The 14,790-nt window shown below is 40.5% G+C and overlaps 1 protein-coding gene across 5 annotated transcripts in view; it reads left to right on the top strand.

Annotated features, from left to right (window-relative positions):
* Positions 1–14,790, top strand: part of LOC115765809 (tyrosine-protein kinase Abl) — a 46,256-nt gene that overhangs the window by 26,426 nt on the left and 5,040 nt on the right. For 3 of the 5 annotated variants that reach the window (XM_030709527.1, XM_030709525.1, XM_030709528.1), the window contains exons 2-7: positions 9,029–9,082; positions 12,184–12,715; positions 12,777–13,192; positions 13,466–14,052; positions 14,311–14,548; positions 14,609–14,729. In XM_030709527.1, the coding sequence (XP_030565387.1) occupies positions 9,029–9,082; positions 12,184–12,715; positions 12,777–13,192; positions 13,466–14,052; positions 14,311–14,548; positions 14,609–14,729 (1,948 nt within the window). The remainder of the gene's footprint in view (positions 1–9,028; positions 9,083–12,183; positions 12,716–12,776; positions 13,193–13,465; positions 14,053–14,310; positions 14,549–14,608; positions 14,730–14,790) is intronic. The other 2 variants (XM_030709526.1, XM_030709531.1) reach the window with 1 other exon arrangement.

Here is a 14,790-nt window from a genome sequence, read left to right as displayed (position 1 = left end):
CGAGCTTTGGCATTTTATGCATAATTTTCCCTCTAGAATAAACTGGCATTAAAATCTGACTAGGTAAATTTTAGTCGAAATTCATGTCAAAATCTTACCCCTTAAATTCGGATATAGACATAGGTCAAAGTTTCTCAACCCCATAACTCGGTCAAATCTCATCCGATTTTCACGAGCTTTGGCTTTTTGCTCATAGTTTTCCCTCTAGAATAAACTGGCATTAAAATCTGACTAGGTAAATTTTAGTCGAAATTCATGTCAAAATCTTACCCCTTAGATTCGGATATAGACATAGGTCAAAATTTCTCACCCCCATAACTCGGTCAAATCTCATCCGATTTTCACGAGCTTTGGCATTTTATGCATAATTTTCCCTCTAGAATAAACTGGCATTAAAATCTGACTAGGTAAATTTTAGTCGAAATTCATGTCAAAATCTTACTCCTTAGATTCGGATATAGACATAGGTCAAAATGTCTCACCCCCATAACTCGGTCAAATCTCGTCAGATTTTCACGAGCTTTGGCTTTTTGCTTATAGTTTTCCCTCTAGAATAAACTGGCATTAAAATCTGACTAGGTAAATTTTAGTCGAAATTCATGTCAAAATCTTACCCTTAGATTCGGATATAGACATAGGTCAAAATTTCTCACCCCCATAACTCGGTCAAATCTCATCCGATTTTCACGAGCTTTGGCATTTTATGCATAATTTTCCCTCTAGAATAAACTGGCATTAAAATCTGACTAGGTAAATTTTAGTCGAAATTCATGTCAAAATCTTACCCCTTAAATTCGGATATAGACATAGGTCAAAGTTTCTCAACCCCATAACTCGGTCAAATCTCATCCGATTTTCACGAGCTTTGGCTTTTTGCTCATAGTTTTCCCTCTAGAATAAACTGGCATTAAAATCTGACTAGGTAAATTTTAGTCGAAATTCATGTCAAAATCTTACCCCTTAGATTCGGATATAGACATAGGTCAAAATTTCTCACTCCCATAACTCGGTCAAATCTCATCCGATTTTCACGAGCTTTGGCATTTTATGCATAATTTTCCCTCTAGAGTAAAATTGCATTAAAAGATGGCTACGTAAATTTTAGTCGAAATTCTTGTCAAAATCTTACCCCTTAGATTCGGATATGGACATAGGTCAAAATTTCTCACCCCCATAACTCGGTCAAATCTCATCAGATTTTCACGAGCTTTGGCTTTTTGCTCATAGTTTTCCCTCTAGAATAAACTGGCATTAAAATCTGACTAGGTAAATTTTTGTCGAAATTCATGTCAATATCTTACCCCTTAGATTCGGATATAGACATAGGTCAAAATTTCTCACCCCCATAACTCGGTCAAATCTCATCAGATTTTCACGAGCTTTGGATCTTTGTTCATGGTTTGCCCTCTAAATCAATTTGGTATCTATAGCAAAATTATGCTTGTTTTTAGGTTTTGTCCGATTTGCTTCAAACTTATTTTCAAAGAACTTTACGAATACATGCGATAAATTGGCTTACCGTCCGAGACTAATTTTCAAAGATATTTGTGAGAATATTATGCGGGTTATACCCGCCAGTATATTATATTCAGCTCTCCTGCAAGATGCACCACAAAAGACCCACAACTTATCTTTATCTCCCCCACATAAGCGACACTCGTAATTTACCATGAAAATGTGTATGAAATAATAATCTTGTTACAAAAAACTGACCTCAAAAAACCAACGCAACAATTCACAATAGCTACAAACGGTCACAACAATTGAGTTTAATGCCAACTTTTTTCTATAAAAACTAACCAAAAAAGCAGAGAAAAACGAAGAACCCACGGATTTGTTTTGTTATCTTTTCCCAGACTTTGAATAGGGAACCAAAGAAATACTCTGCCATTGTTATAGACCCTATATATAGCTACTTCTGTTGTCTCCACTCACACGTCTGTTAGTTGGAGACGGGAGAGCTGGAGAGTTTGGGGGGCTCGTATGTGAGCTTTTCATTTGATATTTGCTTATCTACAAATTTTATGGTCAAACGCTTTTTATCGCTTCTTAAATTTATTATCTGTAAAATACGCCCACGCGAATTGCTGTCCATGTGATTGTGAATGGCTGGGAGTTGGGAGGTTGGGGTATCTGAATGTTTTATTCATGTCGCTGACAGACAGAACAACAACAAATGCAAATGAATAAGCCAAAAACAACAGAAAATGCTGAAAATACTGAAAAATACTTGACAAATACCACGCACTCGTTGCCTGCATAAACAATAAGCCATAAAAACATAAACAAAACAAGCGACAGGCCAGACAAAGAAAATCGAGTGAGAGAACGAGAAAAAAATAGCAACAAAACAACAAACGTGAATATCATGAGAGACTAGAACATAGAAAAGAATGTACCGTGGTGCGGGTGGGCGTGAAAAATGCGCCAAATATATATTCTTTATTATAAATCATTTTAATCGATTTTCATATGATTTTCCTGAAACATAAAACAGTTTGAACATATTAAGCATATATAAAAATATGTATTATTAGATATGCAATAACTTCTTAATAGTTCATGACATATTATTTTTATAGTTTCATTTTGAAGGGTCAGAGATTATGTTGACATATTTTATATAACATCTAAAGATTAGGGAACAGAGTGTAACTTGTCATATTAAGCCTTAAAAAGAATCAAATAATCTCGACTTCTCCTTATTCCACAAAACTCCTAAATGTTCTCATTTAACACACAAAAGTTCTCAAATAAATATCAGTTATATGCACATAATAACTCATATATACTCAAATAGAGTTATTATTTAACGTATCGAATATATATTTGTGGCATGTCGGTTAATGTTATTTATATTCTAATATTACTCATGATACAATATTTGCAGCATTCTTTATTTTGGTTATTCATTCTATGTCCGTCTACTCTCGGTTCACTGTGCAGACTGACTCATTCAATTGCTGTGCTCTGCGTTTGACCAACGCGACGTATACTTGTTCTGCTTACTCGCTTCCTCGTCTGGCCCCGTCTCTTTCTAGATTCTGATTCATATTTTGCATAGCAGCGCCTGCAAAGCAGACAATAACAAATAATATGAAATACCAAAAACAAATATGTGCATGCCAATGGTTTTTTTTTTAAAATATTTTTTATTCTCTTGGCGGCCGTCTGCCAAGTCAACAATTAAATGCCAATTTCATTCACAAATAAATGTGGACACCGACCATCGGACACGTGATGAGTGCAGAGTATGTCTGCCGCAGTGGGGATAAGCACAGTTGCTCTTCGGTGGTTACCTTGACCGAGCACCTGGACAAGAGCCAAGGCATTCTTTGGGGTACACAAAGATGGGGCCAATTAGGCTCTTGTAAAGGGGGATCGCAATTGAAGGCGAATTGTATTATAATCATAAAATGAAAGGTTTATATTAAAGAAAAGTATTTTGTACGATATGTATATTTGTGTGTGTTGATGTGTGTGTCGAGTGTGTGTGTGTTAGTGTATGAATGTATTTGTGTATACATGTATGCATGCATTTTTGTTTTCTAATTCCAAACGCAGACCAAGCTTATTTGTTGCTATGCTGCAAATTTAAATAAAACGAATTTCTGCCAAGTGCTCTCCTCCTCGATTCTCAAGAATTCAAGTAGGCTTTGTAGTTTTTCAGCTTAGCTAATAGTGTAGTGTTTTTTTTTTTGGTTTTTTTTCTTGTTGTTTTGTATGGTTGTATGTACATTGGTATGTATGTACATCCATGTGTATATATATGTATGTACATACATGTGTACATATATACATTTACACACATGTGTACATATGTGCATTTGCATACATGTGTACATGTATGCATGTATGTATGTATGTAAGTTAGTGTGCATGTAGGTATCCGGACATGTATTCATACATGTACGCATGCATGCATGTTTGCATGCATACAAAACAAGCATGCATGCATATATGTTTGTACAAGCGGGCATACATATATGCATGCAAAATATCGGAAAGTGTGAAACACCGCTCAAATGAATTTGATCAATGATCTTTAAAAATAAGTTTATTCAAACCCCGTCTTAACTTGCACCTTCATTACATAAGGTAACTACAGTGAAAATTTCACCCTTAACCCTTTTACTTTTCAATGTAAATTGCAGCTCCTGCTGACTGACCTTTTAGCACTTTATGATAGATGATTACACCCGCATGTACATGGTACTTTTTATATTTATGAAGAGTTGAAAGCAGATGAAGGGACCTTTTCAGATCTGCATATATCGATTCAATAGCTTCTAGGTCAGGGCACAGCAGATGGGCGCTTACTTGGGTGACCTTTAAAGTTAGCTCGGATAGTTGATTATGAATGGGGCTTATGTGATGCATATTTGCTAAGCACTTGACGTCAATCTCTCTCGCTTTCTCACTCACTCTATTTCGGTCTGTACCTCTCTTTCTCTTTCTTTTTATGTGTATTCAATGGCTTTTCACAAAAGCCGAGTGCATAAAAGTGTAATTAGGAGCATTTGTTGATGCTCTATTCAGCTGCCATTTCAATGCCAACAATTGTTTGGCTCTCAGGCAAGGACACGCCGGCATAGTGGTTGTTGTTGTTGTTGTTGCACAATTTTAGGTGGCAGCCACAATCTCGACCAGCATGTGCCGTGCCACGTCAATCGATATAAACCTTCTCTAGAAAATGTCTAGTGCCCGCCACAAATCTCATCTCCGGCCGCTCTGCTGCGACTGGCATTCAATTAATTTGCACTCGCCATGATGGGATGTAAAATAATGAGGGCTTTTTGCCAAACGAATGCCGGAGTCTGTCTCCGTCTCTGTCTTGGGGTAAAGTTTTTCCATTATTGATTTATTTTGTGACTGGCTCTTAAATGTATATGTGTGTGTGTGTTTAATGCACATGCTTAATTTTCATCAGCCAACATATGGCCAGCCTCTGTGTGTATATGTGCAACGGTTTTGGGGGCGTGGCCAAGCTTGACGCACGCCTGCAGCGCTGCGTCACACAGAAGCACGTCACGACACGGAGCCGGGCCAGAAGCAGTGGCAGGAGCAGGACCAGGACTAGCCTTCGAATGGAATCCTTACAAAAGTGGTAAAAAAAATTGCCAGCGGCTTCACCAAGTCGAGTCGCCGAGTCACGACGAGTCTCTCCCTCTCTGCCAAGGGTGGATTTGCCAGACGACTGTGCCTCCTGCCTCACACACCAACCCATTCCCATGCCTCGATTCTCTAGTTCCCCCGTCCACCCCCCGCACCCTTCGGGCCATTGAAATGCCTTTTCCTTTGTTTCTGGCATCTTCTCTCTTTTTCATTTCATTTTTACTTTACCAGCATTATTTTTTTCAATGTTCACATTTCTTGTTCGCTTTAGTTTTTCGTCGCACATTTTTCGCACTTTGTTGGTTTTTGTGGCCTCCACGGGAGGTACCCTTTTTTTGCACCTAGATATATATATGTATATGTATGTACACACACTTATGTATGCATGGGTACATATGTAAATGCCAGTTAAATTAAGTTCCTTCACATTCTCAACATTATGTCCAAGTGTCGGTTACTAAACATGCGATGTCAAATTGAAAAATTAACTTTAGAGGGGGGAAGTAATAAAAAGTTGTCTTGATTCGTTTACTAGATAAACATATGGCATGGTCCTTACATAAGGACACACATATTGCGTAGTAGAAAATGCTTAAATATTTGGTAAATTGCGCCTGAGAAGAACATTTGTGTCCAAAAAAAAAGAAAACAGAAAGTAAGGATATCTTCGGCATGCCGAACATTAAATACCCTTGTAGACAAAGATATGTTTGATGAAAGTATTTAGGAAAACGGAATAGTTTGCTATGCCAAAACTAATTTTTCAACCGATTCTTCCTATATAGCCATATAATATAGTAGTGCGATATTGATAATTATAATATCTTAATAAACAAAAAAGTTGTTCATACAAGAACTTCATTTTCGATCAATCGTTTCTATGAAAGCTATATTATATTGTGGCCCGATGTTGATAAGATTTTGCTTACATACGAGGTCAATATATCTTTTTTGACCTATTGTTCCTATTGTAACTATATCAACTCGGCTAAACCATGAAATGGTATTCAAGATGAACATTAATGATGTTTTAACTAACCTTTGAGAATCGGAAGTAAAGTTCATTAACCAAATTAAAGTGTAGCTAATTGCATAATTAAAAGTGCAACCAATTTGGTTTATCAAAGCTGGCACGGCTTTTGGCATTGGTCAAGGGTGAAGAAATCGGAGCAACGATTTTTGCAATACTTCAGTTTGGTATTCATATTTGCAGCAACGGAAGCCAGACAAATGACTAATTAAATTTAACCCGTAAAAGTTTATTACTGCTGACTGCAGGCCCTGAATGGCCAACGGTCTGGCGGGCTGCTTACCTGGCCCCAAAGGCGATGTCAATGAAATCGGACAAGCGAAGCCCCGAAGCCTGCCAAAGGCAACTGCCAAAGGCAACTGCCAACTGCCTAGACCCGGAGCCAAAACCAAAGCCAATGCAGGGCATGACACAAAAGCCCTTGAGCCAGACGTGGGCGATGGGAGAGGTCTCTCGAAGCTGCAACGACAAAAAGAACAAAACTGAGAACTGTAGCAAAACTAAAAAAAAATAGAAAAACGAAACGTGCTCAAACGCAAAAGCTACAAACTACAAACTAAGGGCCAACAACAACAACAACAACAACAAATCGACAACAAATCCGCTAACAAAACGAATGAATGAATGAATGAACTGTGAAGCAGCTAATGAATGAATGACAATGGTAACTAATGGCCCAAGCTGACGGTCTCTTGAGTGAATTATTGAATGGAGCCCAGCGACTGAATGAGCGACGGCTGCTTTAAGACATTTTCTTTTGCGCTTGCATTCAAATAAATCACACATCGATGTGAGCGAGTGAGCAACTCGAAAGAATGGAGATGGGAAATGGGTAGCGGAATGGGCTATTATAAATAGCAAATGCATCAATTTTAATGCCAGCTAACAAAGGACAAGTCGCATTGGCAGAGACACGGGGCGTGGCACAAGTTAAACTTAACGAGTCATTTAATGTTGACTCGTAAAAGTACATATTTATATATACATATGCTTCAGCGCGTTTTTTCCGGCCTTTCCCGCGCAAAGCTGTTTGCTTTCAATTATAAATATTACTTTTTTTACACATTTTCCGCTAGCGAAACGTTAAAATCTCGAAATTGTAAGCAATAAATAATAATTTAAAAAAAAAGACGAGGTATAGCCTTGGGCTTTGGTATGTAGACATATTAGCATGGAATATTTGTGTACTGAAAATTTCATAAAGATCGGACTATAAACGCCGAAGTTAAGCAGGAATGCATTCTTCATAGGTAGTATGGCATATAGAAAAGAAGAAGCAAAGTATGGTATTAGGAAAAGAAGAAGCACTGGCTGTAAGTGAAGTTAGCAGCTAACGGCGTGCGTTAGTGTGTGTAACTGTGTGTTGTTTTTGTGTATGTGTGAAGGGAGATAAAGTGTGTGTAAAAAGCTCGGGCACAGGGTATCTCCTAGTCGGACACTCTTGCTTGACATTAAAAATAGTTTTACTTAGGAACTACTTGAGTAAATTAATACAAAACCTTTTCTTTTTTGTTATACCCTGTTCTTTATACTGAAGACAGACTCTCGTGTTCATGGCCCTGAAATCGCACGTATAATGTAGTTAGTTTAAGCAGCAGCTTTTCTATCGATTGAATCAAAGACATTATAAAAACAAAGACTAGCTGATTTCTAGCCTGGCCTTTCAACTGGCTTTTCATCTGGCTTTTCGCTCTTCAAACAACTGTTTATATTGTCTTTGATTGAAGTGTATCCGTTTATTAATTTGCGCCGGCTGCCAACTAAATCGAAGGACGCGGCTTAAGACGAAACTTAAGAGCCATTCAATCTAGACTCTTGATAATAATAAATATCTATATATGCATAAAATATTTAGCTAAGCCCCCTTAAGCGGATTTTCCTTGACCCGCCCTCCTCTTAGCGCTATCTTTAGCCAATGGCACTGCAAATTTTCCGCTGCAGTTGGCATATTTACTTGCGCCGCAAAGCTGATGGCAGATAAGCTGCAACCAGCACGTCCCCCCTACTTTCCCACCCAGCCGCCTCTCCCCTACATCTATGATTAGCTGTGCGTCATTTCACAAAATCTGAGCATAACTCTCTGTGCTCCAATTCCTCGCTAATAACTCGCATTCGCCACAAGTAGCTGGCGCATGTATCCGACTTTGGCTCGAGGAGAGATGTGCGCGACTTTTCAGTTCGTTGGCCCCAATTCGTTTGCCAAACACTTTGCAACGCATTTGGGATGAGGGCGAACAACAACTATTTTTTTTTTGTCACATTTCTAGATGCGGGAGAGGGGGCGTGGTCGCGGTCGCGTAATAACTTCAACGGTTGAGCTGTAAAAATTGCTTGCGCATCCGTCAGATACATTTTCTTATTTTCTAGCCCCTTTGCTCAAGATTACAGCATTTAACATGACTTTCTTGTTGTTGTTGTTGTTGTTGTTAGTGTTGTTGTCAGCTTGTTGTTATTGTTGTTGTTGTCAGCTTGTTTGTGGCCGAAGCTCTAATTGGCCTCCAGCTTTGGCTTTGGCTTTTAGCTTTCTTCCAGAGTTCTTCCAGAGCGTATAAATAAGTATTTCTTTCTTTCTTTTTTTTTTCTCCCGCTTTGATGTCATTCTAACTGTAAATAGATTTATGTCTATAAGCGTGTATATATTTAGATGCTTGCACATATATATATATATATAAATATATATATATGAATCTATATAAGGTTCAACTGGGCGCCCTTCACTATCATCCAAGTCATTGTATAAAAGTCCATTACAAAAATATGAATTTAAAATAATTCCCAAAAAACCAAAAAAAAAAAAGTTTCATAATTTGATTCTTTCATTTCATCGTTTTGTCACACTGTACTACGTGCTTTTTTTCTGATTCTCTCTCTTATTCTCTGCAGGTACCAAGCACAGCTCTTTTCGCGGCCATCCCGGCAAATATCACATGAATTTAGGTAACAAAATTTAAACGTAGTGTCATTGTTAATAATTATAGAATCAATCTATTGATATAATGCATGATAAATCTGTAGTGGTTGCAAATATTTGGGTCGCTAAAAAAATGAAAAAAAAAAAGTACAACTGATCGAAATCTCTCTTGAAAAAAGCCACTGATTTCGAAGGTACGCTAAAGTACTTACAAAAATGTGCTTAAAATATGTAAAGCTAGATTCAAGATCCAAGTTAATATGTATATAAAGTATAGAGTACCCCTGAAGATGAAAATCTCTGGTCGAAATGGGCTTGATTTAGGACAGCTTCTAAAGTACTCTAAAGTACTTATTAGCGTGAGCTTTAAAAATGTGTTTTACAATAGATCTAAACATATTTCTCATATAAATAAAGCTATTATATGAGAAATATGTTTAGATCTAATAATATAATAAAAGCATATAATCCTCAGGGAGGATCAAAATCTCTGGTCGAAGGTAGGCAGTAGAATGATATCAGAATGTGGTTTAAAAATATGTCTTACAATAGATCTAGACAAAGTTCTTTATATAAGATATCTATCTAGGTAGAGTTTTTATAAAGATAAAGCATAGAATTCCGTGAAGTACAATATAAAAAAACTCACTTTTGAAGAAAATAAAACTAAGTCTTAAAAGTTCTATCCCAAAAATTTAATATGCAAGAATTCCTCATTAAAACTTATCAAATTTCTTGAAGTTCAATAATAAATCCATTTTTATACAAAGTGAAAGACGGCCAAGAAGCTCCAGATCTCAGAAAGAGAAGAAGCTTTAGTTGTTCCGAGCTTAATTTTCAACAATAACAAACAATAATCTTATATATCTTATATATTACTATTAGTTTCCGTAGACAATGCACTTTATATGAAAATTTTACAGATTAGGTAAAAAAATTCAGCAATAGATCTTTTAACTAAACTTATACTATATCATAAACGTCTTAGCTATAGATTTTCGCTAGAAACACACTTCAAGCGAAAACAATTCTAGCAAAAATTTTAATCTTACATCAACTAGAAATTCCTAGAAATTCTTCCTCTTAACTTTTCCCAATTTAGAGTCTTTTCAAATAATGTACACGATTTCTGAGTCAACATATTCTATTTGTGCGTTAATTATACATAAATATAAATCAGACCCGATTCCAGTATACTTCACGTGACTCACCGGAGGTCCATGCGTGAATCGTATATAAAGTATAATTGAATATATGCCCAGTCGGACGGGCGGGAGGGCTGGGCTGTCGTCACAGGTTAATCTCTAATGGATTGGCCAGACGCGACGCCCAAGCCGCGCTTGGAAACGCGCCCCGGTTTTGCGGACCAACATGATAATTTTAGAGGGTCTAAGCTTCCGCTCTCTCTGCCTCTGGAACTACCCACTAGCTATTGCTATTAATATTTCCTGTCTCGCGCGCATAAATTAACAATATGCGATGGGCAATTGATGACAAGGGGGGAGGGGGGGGGGGGGGGGAACAGGGGACCGGGAACCCTTCTCAAGTATATTTTATTATATTTTATTATTTGGGTTTAATGGCTTACGGAATCGCAGCGCACCCACATTCAACACTAATTTCAAGCGAGAGAGAGAGGGGGAGAGAGTGCACCCAAATCATATATGTCTAGCGGAAAATGGGGAAAAGCGTCGTCGTGTGCAGCCTGAGGAGCGGGGCATACGCTCGCCCAGAATCTGAGTGCCAACGGAAGTGGCTGCTTAATGAAAAAGAACCGTTGTAAATGTGAATTTCTCAATTATTTTTGTGTGATGCCCGTCAAATAGAGAAGATCATTGCGGGTTCGGAGATCGGATAAGCTGAAGATGAAATACTCTAGACGCAAGCCCGGCTATAAATAGATGGAAAATACTCAAGCTGACAAACTGTCAGCTTTAATGGCTTCCCTTTGAGACTTGATTTCAAAGCTGTCTTTCAATTTGAGTACTGTAATATAAGATACCTAAAATAATGAGTATCACATGAATATCAAAGTTGAGAAGGAAATTGTTAATCAAAGAAAAGCCTAAAATACTTGAAGACCTTGCCTTGCCGGATACAAGAAAATATTCCTATCCTTATCATCTAAAAGATTTTCTTATAATAACTATATATCTTAGGCTTAGATATCTGATATTATTTGAATAATATTATACAGATAATCATTATTTAAAAAACAAAAGTATGCCGAGAATCTCTTTATTTTGTATGGAAGTAATTGAATAATGTGCTCCGATCTCCGGATCAGCTCTGATAAGATTTCATCTAGTTTTCTATCTATCTATCTATCCATATATCTGTCTCTTAAAACTAAGCAAGAGTATGAAAATATAGAACTATGATAACTTTAGGGATCTAAACACCAAGAAAATAAAGTAAATGGATTATTTTATGAAGTTATATTGAGATAATATAACTTTTTATTATAATATATCTTGTCAAGGGTTCGATTCGCAAACTTTATGGCATAGTACAAGCGAATAGACGCAATTTCCTGTAACTTCAAATTACCTTATTTTAGCCATAATAATAGAAATAACAAAGCAAATTGAATTGCGCAAACCACAGCTCAAAGCTGAAATGCCTTTAACAAGGGTAAATATCAGCCTCGCAGTCCGCTTTGCTCTGGTGTCGTGCATCCGTCAGATACATATACAGATAGAGATGCAGATACAGATACAAGTACATACGAATAAAAAGATACATAGTTGGTGAAATCTGTTAGAACTTCCCACAATAAATGTGACGCCAACTGGGACGATGAATCGTGCTCGTGCTCTGTTCTGTTCCTGTGCAGCGTTTGGTGTAATTTTTATGCGCCGTTCTATGCATAATTTATTTATTTTTTTGTTTTCAATGAAAGAGAGTTTAGGGAGCTGTGCCCCCCTAACCCTCTCCCCACACTCTCTACCGACTCTCGTAATGCCCGCATTCCTGTGTGTTGTGATGTGAGAGGAAAAACGAGTTTACCTTTGCCAGCGAACGTCGGTCGCATTGTGCGCATTGTTTCGTGACCAGGCAGATTGATTTAAACGTTCACTCACCTTGCTCTCTCGCTCACCCATTGTCATTCTTTGTGCATTTGCAGAGGCGCTGCTCCAGTCGCGTCCGCTGCCACACATTCCGGCCGGGAGCACAGCGGCCGCGCTTCTGGCGGATGCCGCAGAGCTACAGAGCCAGGAATCGCCGGTGCTCGGTGCTCCATTGGGCGGCGGCGTGCACAGCTCGGCGACATCTGTGTTCGAGTCGGCGCATCGCTGGACCTCCAAGGAGAATCTGCTGGCACCCGGACCCGAGGAGGATGATCCTCAGCTATTTGTGGCGCTGTACGATTTTCAGGCGGGCGGCGAGAATCAGCTGAGCCTCAAAAAGGGCGAACAGGTGCGCATACTCAGCTACAACAAATCCGGAGAATGGTGTGAGGCTCACTCCGACTCCGGCAACGTGGGCTGGGTGCCCTCCAACTATGTGACGCCGCTGAACTCCCTGGAGAAGCACTCCTGGTATCATGGACCCATCTCCCGTAATGCCGCCGAGTATCTGCTCAGCTCCGGCATCAATGGCAGCTTCCTGGTGCGCGAGAGCGAGAGCTCACCCGGGCAGCGCAGCATCAGTCTCAGGTATGCTACACGCTCTGCTATAAATCCACACGCATCAACTAATCCAAACAATCCCTTCCAGATATGAGGGTCGCGTCTATCACTACCGCATCTCCGAAGATCCAGATGGCAAAGTCTTTGTCACGCAGGAGGCCAAATTTAATACGCTCGCCGAGCTAGTGCATCATCATAGTGTGCCGCACGAGGGTCACGGTCTGATCACGCCGCTGCTCTATCCGGCACCCAAGCAAAACAAACCCACAGTCTTTCCATTGAGTCCCGAGCCCGATGAGTGGGAGATTTGCCGCACGGACATCATGATGAAGCACAAACTGGGCGGCGGCCAATACGGCGAGGTGTACGAGGCGGTCTGGAAGCGCTATGGCAACACGGTGGCCGTCAAAACGCTCAAGGAGGATACCATGGCGCTCAAAGACTTCCTCGAGGAGGCGGCCATCATGAAGGAGATGAAGCATCCAAATCTCGTACAGCTAATCGGTGGGAAATTGTGAAGCACCAAGTATCCCTTTTCTCATCTACTACCTGAGTTGAATTGATGAAGAGCACCCGATTTTGACGGGGTCTTCATGAGAACTTCCTATTCCCCAATTAAGACTATTTGTTGATCTTCAATCAATCAGTCAGCCATTCAGTCACACAGTTCGTCAATCAATCAATCAGTCAGTCAAGCAGGCAGATGAGAAAACGGATTCTTAACTTAACTGTATATTTAATATTGAATAAATACTCACGTATACGTATTTTTTTCAGGTGTCTGCACCCGTGAGCCGCCCTTCTACATCATCACAGAGTTCATGTCGCATGGCAATCTGCTGGACTTCTTGCGCTCGGCGGGCAGGGAGACACTGGACGCGGTGGCCCTGCTGTATATGGCCACGCAGATAGCGTCGGGCATGAGCTATCTGGAGTCGCGCAATTATATCCATCGTGATCTGGCGGCACGCAACTGCCTGGTGGGTGACAACAAGCTGGTCAAGGTGGCCGATTTTGGGCTGGCGCGTCTGATGCGGGATGATACGTATACGGCGCATGCAGGCGCCAAGTTTCCCATCAAGTGGACCGCCCCCGAGGGATTGGCATACAATAAGTTTAGCACCAAGTCGGATGTGTGGGCCTTTGGTGTGCTGCTCTGGGAGATTGCGACATACGGGATGTCGCCGTATCCCGGCATTGATCTAACCGATGTTTACCATAAGCTTGAGAAGGGCTATCGCATGGAGCGCCCGCCGGGCTGTCCGCCGGAGGTGTACGATCTAATGCGGCAGTGCTGGCAATGGGATGCAGCGGATCGGCCCACGTTCAAGAGCATACACCATGCGCTGGAGCACATGTTTCAGGTGGGTGACGGTGATGTCGAATTCGAGGTGTGGGATGATGATGATGATGATGATGACGTCGATGATATCGATGATGATTACGATGGCGACAATGACGACAATGATGACGACAATGGCATTGAGCTTTGATTTCAATTGGCGTCTGCATCGCCGTCGCTCATGGAATGCCAGCGCAACCAATGTGATAGTCTCGCAATCATCAGTAGTGATAGCAATAATGATCCACGTGCTGCACGTCTCTCCTTCTTCGCTCCGCAGGAATCGTCCATCACCGAAGCGGTCGAGAAACAGCTAAATGCCACAGCCACCGGCTCCGGCATCGGCTCAGGCTCCCAAGCAGCGGCTGGTGTTGCCACAGCGACGGCCAGCGCCTCCTCCTCAGCGTCCGCTTCGCTCAGCCTGACGCCACAAATGGTCAAGAAAGGCCTGCCCAGCGTTGACCACCAGCAACAGCAACAGCAGCAGCAACAGCAGCTGGCGAGCACGCCCATGTCAGGTGAATCATTGTTGTCCATTGAAACGAATCATTACTCACATATCTGGCACAATCTCACAGAAACCGGCTCCACGTCTACCAAGCTGAGCACCTTCTCCAGCCAGGGCAAGGGCAATGTGCAAATGCGTCGCACCACCAACAAACAAGGCAAACAGGCCCCAGCTCCGCCCAAGCGCACCAGGTAAGGCTCTCTTCTATAAATCCCATACAATCTATTAATGCTGCTCTCTCTCTTTATTGAC

The sequence above is a fragment of the Drosophila novamexicana genome, unplaced genomic scaffold (assembly GCF_003285875.2).
Source record: "Drosophila novamexicana strain 15010-1031.04,08,12 unplaced genomic scaffold, DnovRS2.1 tig00001058-arrow-arrow-pilon, whole genome shotgun sequence".
Taxonomy (NCBI): Eukaryota; Metazoa; Arthropoda; class Insecta; order Diptera; family Drosophilidae; genus Drosophila; species Drosophila novamexicana.
This window is presented reverse-complemented; position numbering and strand designations above follow the sequence as displayed.